Raw genomic sequence first — 18473 nt, 5'->3', positions numbered from 1 at the left:
ATGGTCTCGCTCTGCGGAGGGCAGAGTGTTGTTGTCATGACAACGCTTAACGATAGAGACCAGAAATTACACATAAAAGCCAAGAGCAGATTTCAGTAGCATGCTTTTTACCTTTAGATGTCAGGCTTTACACAGATTTGGGTTTGAGGGGTAAAGTTACTCTTTAAATCCGCTGCATTTACTCACATTTTAAGCTTTTATTCAGAAATTAGATTAATGGCGAGTGGAAAGTTACGTTAAGTTTGAATCCCAAGAGCCGATCTTCCCGCTGATGGTCTTGGTAGTTTTTTGGTATTTATACAAATGTCTCAAAATTAATGTCATGATTTATTGACGTTAAAATGCTACACTCAGCACTTTTTAAATTATAGCCCATAATGAATTGTATTTTCTAGCCAGCATTTAAGAGCAGTAAGAATAGGTGACAATTTTTTCAAATGGTTCATCTATTTTTTTTCAAATGGTGCATATATTTTTTTCAAATGGTGCATATATTTTTTTTGAAAATGTTAATTTCTTAAACCAACCATGATCCAGGGCGAGGTTTTAAACTGCTAGCGTTTAAGGTGAGATGTTTCTATAAGCTTTGAGTTATTATCCCATCTGCACACATTTTTTATATTTTTCACACTGTTGTCATTGTATTTTTGTATTTTGTTTTTTATGCTTCATCACTGTGCAAATAAACTTAAATGAAACTAACCGACCATAGTCTGGAGGTTCTTTCATTTCCCTGTTAGTAAATTTAGTTAGAGAAGTGGCCGGTGGATGAAAAGCAGTTAAATATCAAACCCTAATCCACCTTAAGCTCAGTGGCTGGTAAAGCTTTAATTCCTGTTTCTTTGCTCCTAAATAGACTTTTTAATATTTCACAGTTTTTCCCTTTGCTATCCAACCTGTTAATAAACATGAATTCACCAAAAGGACTTCCCAGGTTGTTCAGGCACATCTGCGACCAATAAAACAGAAATTAGATTTGTGAACAAACAAAATTAGAATAGAAGTAGTAGAATATATATATTTTTAATGAAAATAAACTGAACATAAATTGAACAGTGACACTTTTAACAGCATATGGTCTTTTTCTTTACAAAATATCTTTATAAATATTTCAGCCGCTCTTCTTCTTTCGCCCCGTCGGCTGCAGTCACGAGTTTTGCGTTGGAAGTTCTGGATGTTTCCAACGCGCCGCTGTCCTGTAACTTCTGTCAACACAGTTTAAAGCCTCTCATCCAACCGTCACCACGACAGGCAAGTCGTTTGAAATTGCACGGCAACAAGAACAGACGAGAACAGCAATGAACACACATCTTAGAAAAAATAAATTGTTCAGAAAGAAACTGTGAATAAATACCCTTTTTTTTTATAGAAAGTTAATGAACAGATTGACAGATTTTCGCTAATATCATCCATGACGTTCCTACCGTCAAGGCCCGCCTCCAGTGACGTCATCCAATTAGAAACAGTCTCAAGGATGTAGAAGTACCTCAACCAACCATAAGTCCAATCACAATGAGGTCTGGTACACATTATTGATCTGCAGTGGTTGATAGGATTGTTGATCAGTACCTCTGACTCATCGATTACTGAGATTTCTGATTTCGGAGTTCAATTCTATCAATTCCTCCTGGTCACAGATAGAGGGTGATTAAGATCAAACGTTACTTAATGCCACTTTAAAACAAGTGATTTATTTATTTATTTACATTTTTTTTTTTAAAGGTAACCTAAAGTCACAATGAAACAATTAACTTTTTCACCTTGTTAGCTAATTTTCCGTGTCGTAATGTACACCTATTTAACAATAAATGCCAAAAAATTGACATAATTTGACATAAATAGACATTTTCTTGTATTTTTATATAAAAATCCCATTATTCTTACATTCTGAAAACTAGTGTATTTTAATAGTGACTTCATGTACCACAACATAAAAATTCCAACCAATAAAAACCATCACAGATTTTTGAACAATAATCTCATCCATCCCATAATATAAAACTGCCTTCCTCTCCCTCATGGATACTGTTATCTGATTGGTTTATACCAGCGGCCACTTGTGAATGACTCCGCCCCATGTTAAGCCCCGCCCCAAACATTCTGTTTCAACCGAAAATACATCCAAGATTTCATTTGTTTCATTGTGACTTTAAGATCTTGTTTGACAACAAGACAATATTTTTACAGACTGGATCTTCTATATTTTAGTGACATTGAATGATACATTTCAGGTAATTTTTTTTTTTAATGAAATGGATGCATAGGATTCTGGAAATGTAAATTCAGAGTAAATTCAAATGAGGTCACTGGAGTTGGACTTCACCAGCGCTGTTGAGGCTGAGAGCTGAAACAACAGAGGCAAGACGACAGAAACACGAAACTCTGCATCTGTAACTGTACTTCTAATCTACGGCACACACACTTCACCCCGACACCGCAACATTAATCACTGGAAAACTACAATCAGACCTCGTTGTTCCACAGATCGGACTCTTCCTCTTCCCTGCTGTCTAAACAGGAAACATCAGATCCCATGTGGCGTCTCCTGGTTTAGACAAAACTCTTGTAATTCCAGCCTCTATAAATGCTAAAGTACGTTTAGTTCACAGTTTCTCTCTGGGGGGGGGGGGGGGGGGGGAGTGCAAAAAGAAATCCTGTGATGAAGCAGACCTGACTGCAGACCCGCCTCCGTTCAGCTTCAGTCACCTGTCTGGAATCGACTGAGCATGCCTGGCACTAATGGACCCAATCTGGACTAGGGTTACATATACTGTATATACTGGGCTTTAAATATCAGACATTGGCAAGTCATGATAAGATGACAGTCTGGAAAACCTGACATGACATTTTATTTATTAATTTAATTGTTCAATTATGTTTTTGTCATTTAACTCTTCATTTAAAGGCCTAATGTTTGGGTGGGTTGGTTTGTGGGTGGGTTGGTTTGTGGGTGGGTGGGTGGGAGGGGTTGGTGGGGCGTCTCACCCTAAAAGAATTTCATCAGTCTGGGTTTCAGTGGAGAGTTTTAGTGTTCTACATTCTGAGGGAAACGTTGAATACTTTGAATTATTTTAGCATGAAAATTGGTCAAATTTTAAGATATTGAAAAACCCCCTAACCCTACGCTTCTACACAGACTGTGTAACCCTAATCCTAGTTTAAACCCAACCCTAACCCCAATTTTAAACATAAACCCAACCAGACCCTGATTCTAACGTTAACCCTAACCCCAGACACTGAATATCTATAAACTACTTTCCACACAGTTATGAGTATCTCCTGAAAGCCAGTAGACTGAGTGACACATCACAGTCAGTTGATAGGAAGGTGAATATTAACTTTGGTCCTTGTTATGTCAAACTCGGAGTCCGCCATCTTTAATCTCCTAACCAATGGGAGCAGGTCTGTCAGTGAGGTGCTGTTCAGCAGAAGGCTGCTGGATCTGACCTACAACACAGGAGCATCAGGAGGAGGAAGACCAGGAACACAACATTTCACTAAACAACAACAACAACAACAACAACAACAACAACAACACTGCAGTCAAAAAGTCTTTTGGTAATCCAGGAGGAAGAGAATCCCGGACCTCGTAAACCTTCAACTTTTTCATCCAGACCTGAATTAAGTGAAGAGAATCTCAACCTGAGACTTAATATCATAAAAAAAGGTAAATCATTTTTTTTAATGAGGTACATGTTCCTAAGACATTACAAGTGTAGTTATTAACTATAAACATGTTCATAATGTCTTATAACACCATCTCTAGACATCTATAGTGATTTATAAGAAATTATATATAATGTTTTATAAATATTGTTTATTATAGCTTAGAATATGTTTAGAATATATTACAACAACCTGCATTTAGATTGGAACACTTTGAGCGGATCACTTTACTTAAAGCAGACAAAAAGTGCTTAGAAAGCTTCATAATGCACAAAGAGCAAGAATCTCAGTTAATGTAAAGCAACAAAAACACATGAATAGTCATAAAACTGTAATAAACTATAATCATGGAGTTGTAACGCTCTATAGCAGATGCTGTAATACATTATAAACATACTATAACCCATTATGAGCAAATATTTAAATAACATGACAAATAAGCTTATAAACACTTATAAAATCACTATAGGTTCTTATAGTTAGTGTCATAACACATTATTAACATGTTTAGAGTGTTACAGTTTCCCTTATGTCTTATAAACACATACTTCGTATTACCAAAATTACTATCAGTAATTCTTCTTCTTCTTATTATTAATAGTAATATGTACTATTACTCCTGTTACAAACAGATCTATGACCCATTTTATTTCTCAACCCGCTTGTTTCCAACTGGATTACAAAATAAGTTTTTAAACTATGGTGCGAAAAAACAATGCAAATAATATTTCTACTGTTTGATTTTATAAAGCCTCGACTGCCACACTGCTGTGCGGCTCGTCAACGTTGTCGACCAGAAACACAATACAAAAAAAAACAAAATCAAAAGAAAAAACTTAACTTAGAAAGGAACTTAATTTAAACATGAAAATGGAAGACAAAATGTAACTCGATAAATAATTCCCTTTACGGCCTTACAGTGCTCAAGAAGAGTAAAATGGCAATAAACGATAATTACAAATCCATTTGATACAAAACAATGCACTAAATGTAATATATGACAGAGGAGTGTCAGGTGAGTCTAAACGCTGTGGCACGGGTTAACGCTACAGGAAAACACCGAGGAGGAGGAGGAGGAAGAGGAGACTGACGCAGAGTAAAGCTGCATAGAATCCATATTACAAATCTCTAATGTAGAGAAGACGATTGTGGAAGATCGTGCGTCGTTTCTACTCTGAAGCAGAGTCTCATACTTAACAACTTCATCTTTCATTATCTGATGCAAAGCTCAATTTAGCTTCTTAGATTATTCCAAACCCTTAAAGCGGTTTGTTTTTGTTTTTTTCCATACATTGATTTCACTGACATTACTGTTTAAATATATGACTCTGCTTTCAAAGTGCCTCAGTGCAAAGCGTGGAGCGTGGGTTCCTTAGAATAGGAGTGCAGCGTTTCTGATCCAACGTCACTTTCATCCGTGCAATTTAATTTAATATAAATCCACAGAACTTCTTAGCCCAAATAAGAAATTTTGGGGATGAAATGTCTCTTTTTCTGGGACCAAGGCTCATAAAACAGACTTGGTTAGTCTGCTCTACCGGACGGTTTGGGGAACCAGCCATCATTCTGTTGTGTAAATCTGTTTGGCTCGTAAAATAATGAAAGTGGCTGGTGAGTTTGGGATAAATCAGCCGCGGAGGCCCGTGTTATCTCTCTGTCCTGCTCGTCAGAATTAGGCCCGAGACCGTTTTAAGTCCCAGCTCAGTTTCAGAAGCCAGAAGCGAGCAGGACACGAGGAGCTCTAAGGCTGAAGTGAATATGAACCCAGGCTCCCAGCTACAACAAGTCCCTTTAATACATAAGAAATATAACACCAGTGGAAGAACGTCGACGTAATCCCTCCAGACGAAGATCCATGTTCTGTTAGTTAGTTTTGAATCACCGACACAAATGAAAACGTTTCATTAATCCAAGTGTGAACACTGCAACAAATAACAAGCATCTAGTCTCATATTCAGCCTTCAGATCTTCTTGTTCTTAAACCAAGAGAAACATTCTGCAGTGAGGAGAGATAACTCCACTTGTCTCCAATGCAGCTTCACTTGTTTCAGGAGTTTTCTAGAACAGAGTGTCAGTCTGTTGAAACCAGTCAGAATAAGGCAGATCACTGCACTGCTGTCAAGAAAATGACTCTTGATTCTACTAAATTCTTCAAACAAGTTGATTTGCATTGGAAACAAGTGAAATTATCAAACCATACTGGCAGATTTTCTCACTTATTTTAAGAAAATTTAGATTTTTTGCAGTGAAAAAAGATTTTTTTTGCAGTGAATGTTTTGCATTATCTGCAAGTACTCAACCACAACATCATTATCTATGAATACAGCCTTAAGATAATATGATTTGAAAATCTCACACATCTTAAAACAGACACACGATTCTTCGTCTGAAGGATTCAGTAATAAATTATTTCAGTGACTCGGTCAGTTTTCAATACACACTAATGTACTTACAATACGTAATGTAAAAAAAATATCACCCTTGTTGCCTGGTGATAAAATATTTAGGAATTTGAAGCAAAAAAGGCAAAAGTGCAAAAACAATTTGGTTAAATGATTATCCCTTTACGATACAATATGAAAACAGAATAAATAACATCTGAATGAAATTATATTTGTTTTCAAAGGTAGTTCATGAACAGAAAGGTGTTTTTGGTAGTTGATGTTCCTTTCACAGTGCTAAGAGAAAGAATCAGGAAGTGTGCTGCCTCCGCGGGACGTAAAGTCTTTAAAGTTCACATGAAGTTCAGTGACTGTCATCAAAACATCAGCTGTTCCAGGCCTGTTTCTTTTGCTTTCCCTTGATGTCACGGCGCCCATCGGTGGCCATTTCACGGCGGCCATGTTGTGTGTCCCCCCTCCTCAACCAATCATTCAAATCGATCGGGCAAAAACATGCAAATGAGAGTGATGGGTGTGTTATCGCCACATCCAGAGAGGGAAAGTAACACCAGACAAACGCTGGTAGACCAAATCAGTCTGCTCTGCCGGCTGCTATTTGGAGGCTGCTTTCGGTTCTGTAAATCAGTTCGGCTCGTGATTCTGAAACAGTGATGAGGAAATTTTGGAATCCACTATTACAGTATTGCTTTGGGTGATTTGGTCTAGTTGCAGAGAGAGGCGTCTCCAGCCCGCTAATATCTGTGTTGAGACACTGGAGCACGGACACTAGAGGACACAGCAGCACATTTTGGGTGTAAAATGAAGAGAAGCAGGAATCTTTTAGGAATTAGTGAATACTCTGTGACCAAATTCCCTAAAAAAAAAACAACTAAAAAATCATCATATAGGCCGGTTATCCCGACAAAACCAGCATGCTTTGCTCTGGTGTGACTGTGTGTGGTGACTGAAGAACAGCAGAGAGGGACAGGGAGGGAAACATATTCCCAGGATGCCACTGTGATGCTGTGCCAAGAACAGCTCCAGCCAGTGTTAGCCACCATGAGGAGCGTCACCGCAGCGTGAAGGACGTCATCAGTATTGGTTTCAATAAAGAGTTTTAGTGTCATGTGGTCTGAATGTTTTCCCTCCTCAGTTTCCTGGGGAAGCTCCGCTGCCTGACGCCACCAGAGGGAGCTGCAGCCTGCAAACCAGACCAGGCCAGACCAGACCAGACCAGGCCAGACCAGACCACACCAGACCAGACCAGACCACACCAAACCAAACCAGACCAGACCAGACCACTGTCTACTGCAGTGGCTCTCAACCTTTTTTGGCTTGTGACCCTTAAAACAAATCGATGGCTACTCGCCCCCCCTGCCAACAGACTGCATATGCAGAGTGGTGAACAGTTCAACCAAAGAATAATTTGTTTAATTTGATTAATCATCAGAGGCCTAGAGGCTCAAAACTATTCAGTATTTTACAAAAAAAAAAGGCAAAAATTTGAGAAAAATCTGAAAAAATAGACATGATAATAAAATTGTGCAGCAGAAATATGTTTGTTTCGTATCTTATAAATGATCTTGTGACCCCCGGGGTGGCCCCGACCCCCAGGTTGAGAACCACTGGTCTACTGAGCAAGCTAGGAATGAGGAACGTCATCATGACAGGACAGAGGGCAAAATAATGAGAGGGGGCAGAAAAACAGAGAGGCTCATGGGAAGACAGCAGTCCAGAGGCTGGAGCAGGCTTGAGACTGGAAGGTTGCCAGTTCAAATCCCTGGACCATCTGAGAGTGAATTAGAAATGCTGTCCTCTCCCTCAACAGCTGCCCTTCAGCTGCCCTTGGGCAAGGCACTTAAACCCCCAAACTCCTCCAGTGGAGCTCCCAGTGGACAGCAGACTGGTTGTACTGGGCTGCTCCCAGTGTGAATGTATGGAAGTGTATGAATGTAAAGCAGGGTGTTGCTGGAAAAGGACATGATGCCCAGTGAAACTTCCCCTGGATAAATCAAACTAAAATAAATAAAGACAAAGAACCATGAAGTGAATGGGAATGTGTGTGTTACGGCCCTCACACTCCTGACACATTATGTGAAATAGAGCTGGGCTGATCAGTCAGACCAAACCAGTGTGCCTGTGTGCTAGGTAGGAATGGGAGTGCGGATCCAGAAACCCTGACATGAAATTAAAAAATCACCCTAACATGAATCTGACCAGTGCTGTGGCTTTGAAACAGGAATATAACCACACCAGCATGGGGAACCACAGGAAAACTAGAATATGTATTAAAAATGAGACAAATGATGGTATATCTTAAAAAAATCTAAAATGGTACTCGTGTTATCATTGGGCTGACATCACCCCCCCCCCCCCTCCCCCCCCCCCTCCCCTCATGTCCTGGGGCCTCAAGCAGCGTTGAGATCAGGCTCGGGCGGCACAAGTAATCGTGTGCAATCACATTTCATAATTTTAGTTTCCACAATCAATAATTGTAGAATATCGGTATATTGGAAATGTTGACACATTTAATAATTTAATCTAAAATGTCTGTTGTTGCTGAAAACAGTCTGTTGATTTAAGTCTAACGATTGTGATTCGTAACTGTGAACACATTATGAAGCAAAATATTGGAGGTTCTTATTTTATCCATGATTGCACTGTTCTAGATCAGGGCAACACGAAAAAAGATGACTGTCATAATGTTGAAAATATTAGAAAGTGGTCCGGTGTGGTAGAGAGAGGGAAGAACACCATGCTGCACCGATACTGGCACTAGCATGTTGTATTTTTCCACTACAGTATGTTTGGTTTATGGTTTGGTTCGATGCGGATGCAGCAGAGCCGTGCTGGTGTGGGAAGGAACCCACATAGGGCTGAAAGATACTGACAAAAAAATCTAATTGCGATTATGTGACAGAATATTGCAGTTGCGATTTAATCTGCGATCATCACAAGTTTTTCTTGTCATACGTTTTTTTGAACTTTAAAATTGTTTAAAGAAAAGTGATATTGTGAGTGTGCAGATTTACTGGGTTTGAGTCTGATGAAAGGTTTTGATTCATGGACCAAAGATTACCTGCAGCTCTAAAACTCCTTGTTCACAAATCTATTTTGGATGCTCTTCTCTCTTAATTAATCTTAATTGCAGCCTCTGCGATTTGGTAATTACAGAAGTTCATATATTTTTTTTTAGATGAATTGTTCAGCTCTAGACCCAAACCAATCTGATACTGGTCCACTTTAACAGGGTGCTGGTCATTATGTTGGTGACATGAAAGTGACGAATACGATGCTCAGTATTCCAATGGAAAACCCTAAAGGGGCTGGTACTGGTACTGGTGCTGTACCAGAGCCACAGCAGGTGCAGTATGGGTAAAACAGGGCATCGGTGACATAGAAAAACCCTAGGAGTGGCTTTACTCTCTGATTCCCGGTGATTCCCACGGTGCCGCTGAGCCAGGCACCAGGACTGCTGCTGTACCCTCCATCACAGTGTGGCGTGACTTTGGTGTGTAGGGGGAGGAGAGGAGGGGACGACTCCCTCCGAGCCGCGGTGCCGCTGAGCCAGGCACTCCCAGGGCCGCTGCCCGTCCGTCACAGTGAGGCCCGACTTTGGCGTCAAGAAAAAAAAAGAAAAACTAAAATGTTGGACCGTTATTGTATCATCCACCTGTCGCGCGGCGTGTGTTTGCTCTATGGGATGAGGAGGAGGATTCCTGCGGCGCCTCGGTGCCGCTGAGCCAGGCATCACGAGGACTGCTGCTGCTGTAACATCCGCTTTGCACTTGGAGAGTTGTAAGGTGCTGAGAGTCCGTGGTACAAGGAGGAGGGATCAGTGTGCCGCTGTGCCGTTTAGCCAGGCGGTACTACTATAACTGCTGCTGCTGCACCAGGCGGCGGTAGTGTGGCATCACTTTGCTCTCCGGGAGGTAGAGCGCCATCTCCAGGGCGACCAGGATGGTGAACTCAAACGGTATCAGCTCTCTTCTGCTGATCCTGAAACGCTCCTCGAGTTTCTACAGAGAGAGAGACAGAGAGAGAGAGAGAGACAGAGAGAGAGAGGGGCAGAGAGAGAGAGAGCCAGAGAGAGAGAGAAAGAGAGAGACGAAGACATAGAAAATCAAAGAATGAGAGACAGTGAGAGAGAAACAGAGAGGCAGAGAGAGAGAGAGAGAAAGACAGACAGACAAATGGATAAGTGTGTGAGTTTAACACCAGCCTCCAGCCAAATGCTGTTCAAATCCCTGCAGCTGGTGGATGAAAAAGCTTCCTCTCCTCATATCAAACTCTGTGTTCTCTGGTTGGAAACCTCTCAACTCCCTGTTGTCTTCAATGCATTGAAGGGAGCGGCGTCCCAGAGGTGAGAATGGGCCTGCGACAGTAAGGTTGATGGTTTGAATCCTTGGACCAGTTAGGAAAATATGAGCAGGGAAAATGAATGCTCTCCTCTACCTCATAAACTACTATTAATGTGCCCTTGAGTCAGGCAGTGAACCCACAACTGTTGGCAACAGGAACAAATTGGTCACCTTGTTTTAAGCTGGAGCTGCAGCGCCCCCCGTGGGCCAATCAGAGTAATTTTGAAAATGCTGAAACACAGTAGCCTGGTTCACTCTTCAGATTTTGTGGAGCGATTCAGAGAGTCTGGTGTTTCCCTCGTCAACGGCTTGCTCTCGCTCGGAGAAACAATCGAGCCAGTCAGAGCCTTTGTGGGCGGGACTTGAACCGTTTTCACTGGCGTTTCGGCAGAAGAGATTTGTTGAAATCAACTCCTTAACCAACAGATTGTCTTTAAATTATGTTTTTGTCAAAATGGACGGACATTCTTTGTGCAGTTGGTAAATGTCTGCTAACCCTGGATGTAGAGGCTGACTGGCTGCAGCATCATGTGACTGAAGCAACGTCAGAACGGCCGGATACATCGGTCACTAGTGATCGGTTCAGATACGTCGGTCACTAGTGATCGGTTCAGATACGTCGGTCACTAGTGATCGGTTCAGATACGTCGGTCACTGATTGGTTGATTGGTTCGGGGAAAATCAACCCCCCCACACAGAAAACGGCTAACGAGGAGGAAATCTCAGGCTGAATAATAGAGTGAGGAACAAAATGGCCTTCAGTCTGAAGATCAGGCTAGAAACACAGTGGTGAGATGCATCATTCTGATTTTGTGCGTGACGGACGATCGATGACCTGAAGGTGACCGTCTTCCCACAAGTTAATTGTGAGGGAGAAGAAAATGTTGTCAGTCACACAGCAGAGTGGCTGCAGGTCATTTTCCACCTGCTCAGGTAGATCAGCTTCACAAACACCTGACCGAGAGCAAAGTGATCTGACTGATAGGAGATGACAGGCAGAGGTGACTACATCTCTCAAATAACTCTGTGTGTGTGTGTGTGTGTGTGTGTATACTTGTTTGTTTGTTTGCATGCATGCACGTTTGCTGGTGTGAGTGTATAGGCATGTGTAGGGATAAATATATATTTTTATTGTATATTTGTGTGTGTTCTACGTACTATATGCATATGTGTGATGTGTATGTATGCACACATTTGATTGTTCATGTGGTTTGTGAGCGCGTGTGTGTGTGTCTGTTTATGGGTAAGTGTGTGTTCATTTGCGTGTTTGCGTGCATGCCTGTGAATACATGTGCCCTGCTGCAGGTGTGTGTGTGTGTGTGCTGACTGTGTGTTCTTGCGTGTGTGTGTGTGTGTGTGTGTGTGACTTACATCAATGAGGTGCTTGACCTCTTGCTTCTTGAGGTCACTGCTGATCTTGGCAGCCAATAGGATGCAGGCAGCTGACACCAGCTTCCTGTGAAACACAACAACAACAACAACAGCGTTACTCCTAGCAGAGTGAAGACATGCACATGTAATTGGGTTCAAACCCCGTTGATGTTGAATGTTATTAATATAATAATTAGTGTTGGACCGATAACAGATGTGAGCCACACCTTGTAGCTCAACAGTACTGTCTGGTGAGACAGGATATTATGGCTTTCATACAACAATTACCGAAGCGTGTACCGACTGAAAAGTTTTCTCCAAAATATTGTTTATACATGAGAATAATGAACAGGAGAGATTGCCAACCGGCACCTTGGCATAGAAACCAAATAAATCCTGACAATTAAGAGAATTATCAGCGTCAGCGGAACGTCTGCTGCATCGCCAAAACGACCAAATAAAGTCAGTACTCAGCAGTGTTTCCTCTGTACTCATTTAGCAGTGATGTGCCACCTCAGCAAGGAAATGACTATTTGTTTGTTGTTGTTATTTGTTGTTGTTGCATTTGTCTTTTTTTTGTTCGCTGTCTCTCTGTTTTGCGTTTGATGAGTCTGACACAAGCCAAAGAAAATGTTCTATGTTGCTCGCAATAATGGACAACAAAGTTTTCTTGAATCTTGAGAAAATAAAATTAGCATTGTAATTTAGTCTTACTGTCATCTAAAACTAAAATAAGCATTGTCCAAATGTTTTAGAAGTAATGACTTTACTATGATTACAAAAACATTTTTAGCACTATAACCTCAACATGAAAGTGACAGATGAGACAAAACTAGAATTATCCCCCCAAGCACCACAGCTGCATCAAATTACTGAGGAAACAAGCATCAACTAGCGTTCAGTTATGTACGCATTGTTGCACCTCTATTTTATATGACTTTAAACCTCCTGCTTCTGTTTGTAACTGTTTCTAATTCACTGCTTTTACTCTCAACTCTCTTTTTGATTTTTCTTTTGTTTCTTATTATTACTGTCGTCGTTTGTTTACATGCTTACTTTGACTTTGTCTGTTTGCCCTATTTTAATCACCCTCAGTGATTTTCGAATTCAAATAAAGGTTATGAATGAATGAATGAATGCATATTTAATGTTAAACCACTTTTTTCAGTGACATTACAGTTTAATCACAGAGCAGAAGCAGAGCAATAAAAACAACATGAAGACTAAGTGTTATAATACCTGTTGTGTTTATTGAGTCGACCCTGCAGCACCAACTTCTCAAAGTAGACAAACGCCATCGCAATGGTGACGGGCTGCAGGCCGCAATCCTCCCCGACCACACGCATCTCTCTCTTCAGACTGAGAGAGGGAGAGAGAGAGAGAGGGAGAGAGAGAGAGAGAGGGAGAGAGAGAGAGAGAGAGAGAGACAGAGGGAGAGAGAGAGAGAGAGAGAGAGGGAGAGAGACAGACATAGAAAGAGAGAGAGAGAAAGAGAGAGAGAGACAGACAAAGAGAGAGAGAGACAGAGAGAGAGAGAGAGAGAGAAAGGGAGAGAGAGAGAAAGAGAGCAAGAGAGAGAGACAGAGAAAGAGAGAGAGAGACAGACAAAGAGAGAGAGAGACAGAGAGAGAGAGAGAGAGAGAAAGAGAGCAAGAGAGAGAGAGAGAAAGAGAGCGAGAGAGAGACAGCGAGAGAGAAAGAGAGAGGGAGAGAGAGAAAGAGAGAGACACAGACAGAGAGAGAGACAGAAAGAGAGAGAGAGACAAAGAGAGAGAGAGAGACAGACAAAGAGAGAGAGAGAGACAGAGAAAGAGAGAGAGAGAAAGGGAGAGAGAGAGAGAGAGACAGAGAGAGAGAGAGAGAGAAAGGGAGAGAGAGGGAGAGAGACAGAGAGAGAGAAAGTTAAATACAGATTAGAATATAATACCATATAATACAATAAAGGCATTTTGTTGATTCTATTCAACTCTGTTCTATTCTAATAGTTTACCTGCGTATCTTGCTGAGAGTGAGTTTGATGTGAGGAAACTTCTCCTTAAACGTCTCGTTCATGTCTTTCTTCAGATCAGACGGCTTCACGTACTCTATGACTGTAGTCTGGAGGAGAGGAGAGGAGGAGAGGAGGAGAGAGGAGAGGAGGAGAGAGGAGAGGAAGAGAGAGGAGGAGAGAGGAGAGGAGAGGAGGACAGGAGAGGAGGACAGGAGAGAGGAGAGAGGAGAGGAGAGGAGGACAGGAGAGGAGGAGAGAGGAGAGGAGGAGAGAGGAGAGGAGAGGAGGAGAGAGGAGAGGAAGAGAGAGGAGAGAGGAGAGGAGAGGAGGACAGGAGAGAGGAGAGGAGGAGGAAAAACATATGGAAGAAATGAAAATGGCTACATTTTAAGATATTGAGTATTGGCTATTGGCATCTTGAATCCACATCAGTTGAATCCTAGTATTGCAACCCATGATATTCTATCAAGGCTGTATGCAGGTGGTTAAATCTAAAACCTTTAAAAGATGGTATGTGTGTAGTTAAAGTGTGTATTTAATGGCATTAGTGAGTATGCGTTTCATATAATTAGAGTGTGTGTGCATGGCTGAGTGTGTGTGTGTAATCAGTGTGTGTTTAATGGAATTCCTGATGATATGTTTCTATTCTTAGTGTGTATGTAGGTTAGGTCACAGAGTCAGTACTTATGGTGGGTGACGTGATCATGCTGCCTCATCCTAGTGCACACACACACACGCACACACACACACACACACACACACACACACACGCACACACACACACACACAGATCAGTGACAAAGCTGCCTGACACCACCTCAGCAGTAATCTTCTCTGATGCACTGAACAGTAATGGATAGTGTGTGTGTGTGTGTGTGTGTGTGTGCGTGCATGTGTGTAAAGACGTTACAGTGTGCATGTGTCACAGTGCATGTGTGTGTGTGCCCATACTTTTTAATTCAGCCCAGTAGAGGGATAAACCTAAGCTTCTGCCTATAGGATAACTATGTTGATGTCAAAGAGGCATACTCTGTGTGTGTGTGTGTGTGTGTGTGTGTGTGTGTGTGTGTGTGTTTCTCCTCTCAACTGCTTATTCTCTCTTCCCATAGCCCTGTAATCCTCCATCCTTCTTTCTCCCACTCTTTATCACTTCCTGTTTCTTTACTCTCTCTCTCTCTCGTATTCAGTCTTTCATTCTGTTCCTCTCTCTCCCTTTTTCTGAAGCCATTTGTTTTTCTCCATTGGATTTTGTAAATGCTTCATCTCAACAGTAAAAGGCATCATACACCCAAATATAACGTGCCCTGTCCTCCATTTCAACATCAGAAACAACAGAGTAAACTCTTTGTTTCTATTTTTTATTTAGTCTCCATCTTTGTCCCTCAGCCTCACTGTGCTCTTCCCTCTTCCTTGGATGTTCTGTTGCTGCAGTTTGAGTTTCTCTTTTCTTTGTCTGTTCAGTCATGGCGGCTATCACTGCTCATGCTAACTACCCAGTTCTTCTTCTTCTGTTGATTCCAAACAAATCGGAAACGTAAAACGCATCACTTCCTGTGCAGCAGAGGATTTTTCCCAGGAAAGAGCTACCAGACACCGGCTGGTTAGAACAGACAGTGGAGAAGATTTATGAACTGGATATATGTAGGTTGGAGCACAGTTACGATTTTTGTAACAAAACAGACATTTATTTATATGAAAGTTCTGATTATTAATTAGCCAAAACTAGAACAGTGTTTACCACCACTGATAGAAAACATTTGCAATTAAAATAACAATATAATAATATAATTTAAGCGAGTTTCCACTGTTAATCACAAACTAGTGCAGTCATTAAAATCAAGTATTCAAACAACATTTTCATCCCTGCATCCTGCACTAGAACCACAACTGGGTCCAACATCCCAGACTAGACTAGGGTTTTACTCTGATGGCTGAATGCTTTAAAATCAGCTGAAATGTTTCAATAGTTCTGAAACTAACATCTTGATTTTCACTTCTATATGATTAACTTACCATGTAGGAGGCGAAGATGAGCACTCTCTTGTGTTTCCCACACGGCCACTGGGGGTCGTTGAGGAGGTTAGGGTCGTAGTCTGTCACATCGTCTAGACCTGGACCCCCCCCACACACACACGCACACACACACACACACACAGAGTCAAGATGAAGGTATTTAAAATAGGTAAAATTTAAAATATTACGTTATCAGAAATCTTTTCTGGAAACTCCACGTGAAGAAATATAGTTAGAATTAGCTTGTAACATTGTCTGGACTTAGGGAACACACACACACACACACACACACACGCATATGTACACAAACCCCCAGGCACATATGCGCATACACACACGAAACAAAGGCATACGAAAATGTTTAATATAAACATTGGCTCTTGTTTGATGAACAAGGTGAATGGAAGAACCAGAAGAACCTCAAATGGCTGTGTGTGTGTGTGTGCACATATATATATATATATATATATATATATATATATATATATATATATGTATACTTAAAAAAGCATGCACACACACATACACACACAAACACACACAGCTGTGTTGTGTTAATAAGGGGGTTCTATATGTGTCGAGGGGCTGGATGAGAAGAGAGGCTGAGAGGTTAATACAGGGCTCTGTCACTGTGTGTGTGTGTGTGTGTGTGTGTGTGTGTGTGTGTGTACCCAGGTCCAGGCCCACGGTGCTGTTGAGGCGGCTGGGCGGGTAGCTGCGGCCCGGCATGCTGTGTGTGCTCCTGGAGACGGGGATCTGCAGCGTCAGGTCGCACGCCGACGACGGCTTCTGCCTCACCAGAGCGTTGGTGGGGTACAGGAACTGGGCGTACGACACCGACTGAGAGAGAGAGAGAGAATTAGTCAGTTAAACAGTCAGACAATTAAACAGTCTATGTGTGTGTGTGTGTGTGCGTGTGTGTGTGTGTGTGTGCTGCCACCTTGCCGTAGGCCTCCAGCTGGAAGCCCTCCAGCCCCGGCAGCATCTCCAGAGTGGTGGAGATGTTTCCAGACGAGTGTCTCCTCCTGGGGTGGTTCAACGCCGGGTCACTGAGGGGGGAGAGAGAGAGAGAGAGAGAGAGAGAGAGACACAGAGACAGAGAGAGAGAGAGAGAGAGAGAGAGAGAGAGAGAGAGAGAGAGAGAGACAGAGACAGACAGAGAGAGAGGTGTGGGGTGAGGTGTGAAAGTAAGTGACAGATTAGAGTGATGAATGAATCAGCCAAAAGATGCACACAGACAGACAGCACACTGGTCTTCAGTATGTAGATTCCCTGAATATTAGAATTCAAATTTTCCTCTATTTATACAAAAACATTGTGAAGAACACTGTTCTCATTCTGAGCCGTAGCATATTTGAAAATAAAACCATGAAAACTGAATAATATGGACCTTTAAGACTAAATCCATACTCTGTGTTAGCTTGTCAGCGGACAGTTCGGAGCGTCACCATGACAAAATTTGGACTTGGTGCCAATTATAGATGCATCGATCAATGAGCCGCAGATCATAATCGGCTGATAGAGGCTCTAAACAGCAGCATTTCATCTGCCTGATCACATTACAGCCGACATTCCTTATTTCTGCTCACATGCCGTCTGAGTAACTGAATACAGGCTTTTATTTTCCGCCCGGTCTTTAAGAGCCTTGCTGCTGCTTTTAACTTCATGGTCATTTCAGTTTGCTCCTTTCTGAACAGAGTGATTTGAGAGTGTATGGTGTTTTCATTCAACATTTTCAACTGTTAATAAACACCGATGGCTCACATATATTCATTTCTGACGTGTTATGAATTTCACAAGCTATATGATTACAGTGTAATGTATTAGACTGAAGTCAGAGCCCATGCTGTCCTTGATTAAAACCTTTTTCTCACAGCTCGCACGAACATGTAATAACTGTTTGGATCATTTATTTCACATGGTTAAGCAGCAATGTCATGCAGCCGTTAACTGTCTGTTAAGGCCCTGACACACCAGGCCAATGTCGGGCCGTCGGTAAGCGTCGGTGTCCCTAGTTTTTGCGGTGTGTCCCGCACCGTCGGCACTAGTCGGACCCTGACGGCGGCTTTTCGGCCGATTGAGCGTGTTGAATCGGCGTCGGAGCCCGTCGGAGAGATCACTTTGATTGGTAGTTCGTTGTTTTGCCTCTGGATGATTGGACTGATAAATTCCTTCAACATGTGGAACTGAACAGGAAAGAGCCGAGCGAAAATTTTAAAATCGGAGGTTTCATTTATCTCCAGCTCTCGACACAGGTTCGGGAAAGCCCCTTGAGCCTGTCGCTGGAGTATCCATGATTTCACCCATTTCGTGCGGTTTCTCCTTATTTTTCGCCTCCGCCTCTTCCTTTCTTCTTCCACAACCAAAAGACCAGGGGCTGACAACGCCAGTGCCATTTGCAACTTCTTATCAGACATTATGGTTATTTCCCCTCACGCAGGCGCAGAACGTACGTGCTAGTTGGCCGTCGGCTGTAGTCTTTGTGGTGTGTTCAAGTGCAACTTTTTGGACCAGACGCAGGCGACGTGAGGCGACGCAACAGTTGGCCTTCGTCGCCGCCGGTTCTTTGACGTCGGTTTGGTGTGTCAGGGCCTTTAAACACTGAGCTAGACTGAAATGTTTATGCATGTGAGCTATTACATGATGAGCTTCTGTCAGTGGAAAGTCCAGCTAGCTGAAGTGCAGAATTTC

At 42.1% G+C, this 18473-nt stretch overlaps 1 protein-coding gene and 1 long non-coding RNA gene across 2 annotated transcripts in view; both read right to left on the bottom strand.

Annotated features, from left to right (window-relative positions):
- Positions 1–18473, bottom strand: part of LOC144542309 (uncharacterized) — a 710732-nt gene that overhangs the window by 124425 nt on the left and 567834 nt on the right. The window lies entirely within an intron of this gene.
- The window catches only part of cables2b (Cdk5 and Abl enzyme substrate 2b), a 36870-nt gene continuing 27718 nt past the window's right edge, over positions 9322–18473 (bottom strand). Inside the window, exons 4-10 of the mRNA XM_071907640.2 lie at positions 16723–16831; positions 16454–16622; positions 15783–15880; positions 13770–13876; positions 13019–13138; positions 11780–11864; positions 9322–10066 (exon numbers count right to left, since the gene is read on the bottom strand). Of these exons, the coding sequence (XP_071763741.1) occupies positions 9920–10066; positions 11780–11864; positions 13019–13138; positions 13770–13876; positions 15783–15880; positions 16454–16622; positions 16723–16831 (835 nt within the window). The 3' untranslated portion in view covers positions 9322–9919. The remainder of the gene's footprint in view (positions 10067–11779; positions 11865–13018; positions 13139–13769; positions 13877–15782; positions 15881–16453; positions 16623–16722; positions 16832–18473) is intronic.

This window comes from Centroberyx gerrardi, chromosome 14, assembly GCF_048128805.1.
Source record: "Centroberyx gerrardi isolate f3 chromosome 14, fCenGer3.hap1.cur.20231027, whole genome shotgun sequence".
Lineage (NCBI taxonomy): Eukaryota > Metazoa > Chordata > Actinopteri > Beryciformes > Berycidae > Centroberyx > Centroberyx gerrardi.
Note: the sequence above shows the minus strand (reverse complement) of the source record. Positions and strands in the feature narration are given on the sequence as shown.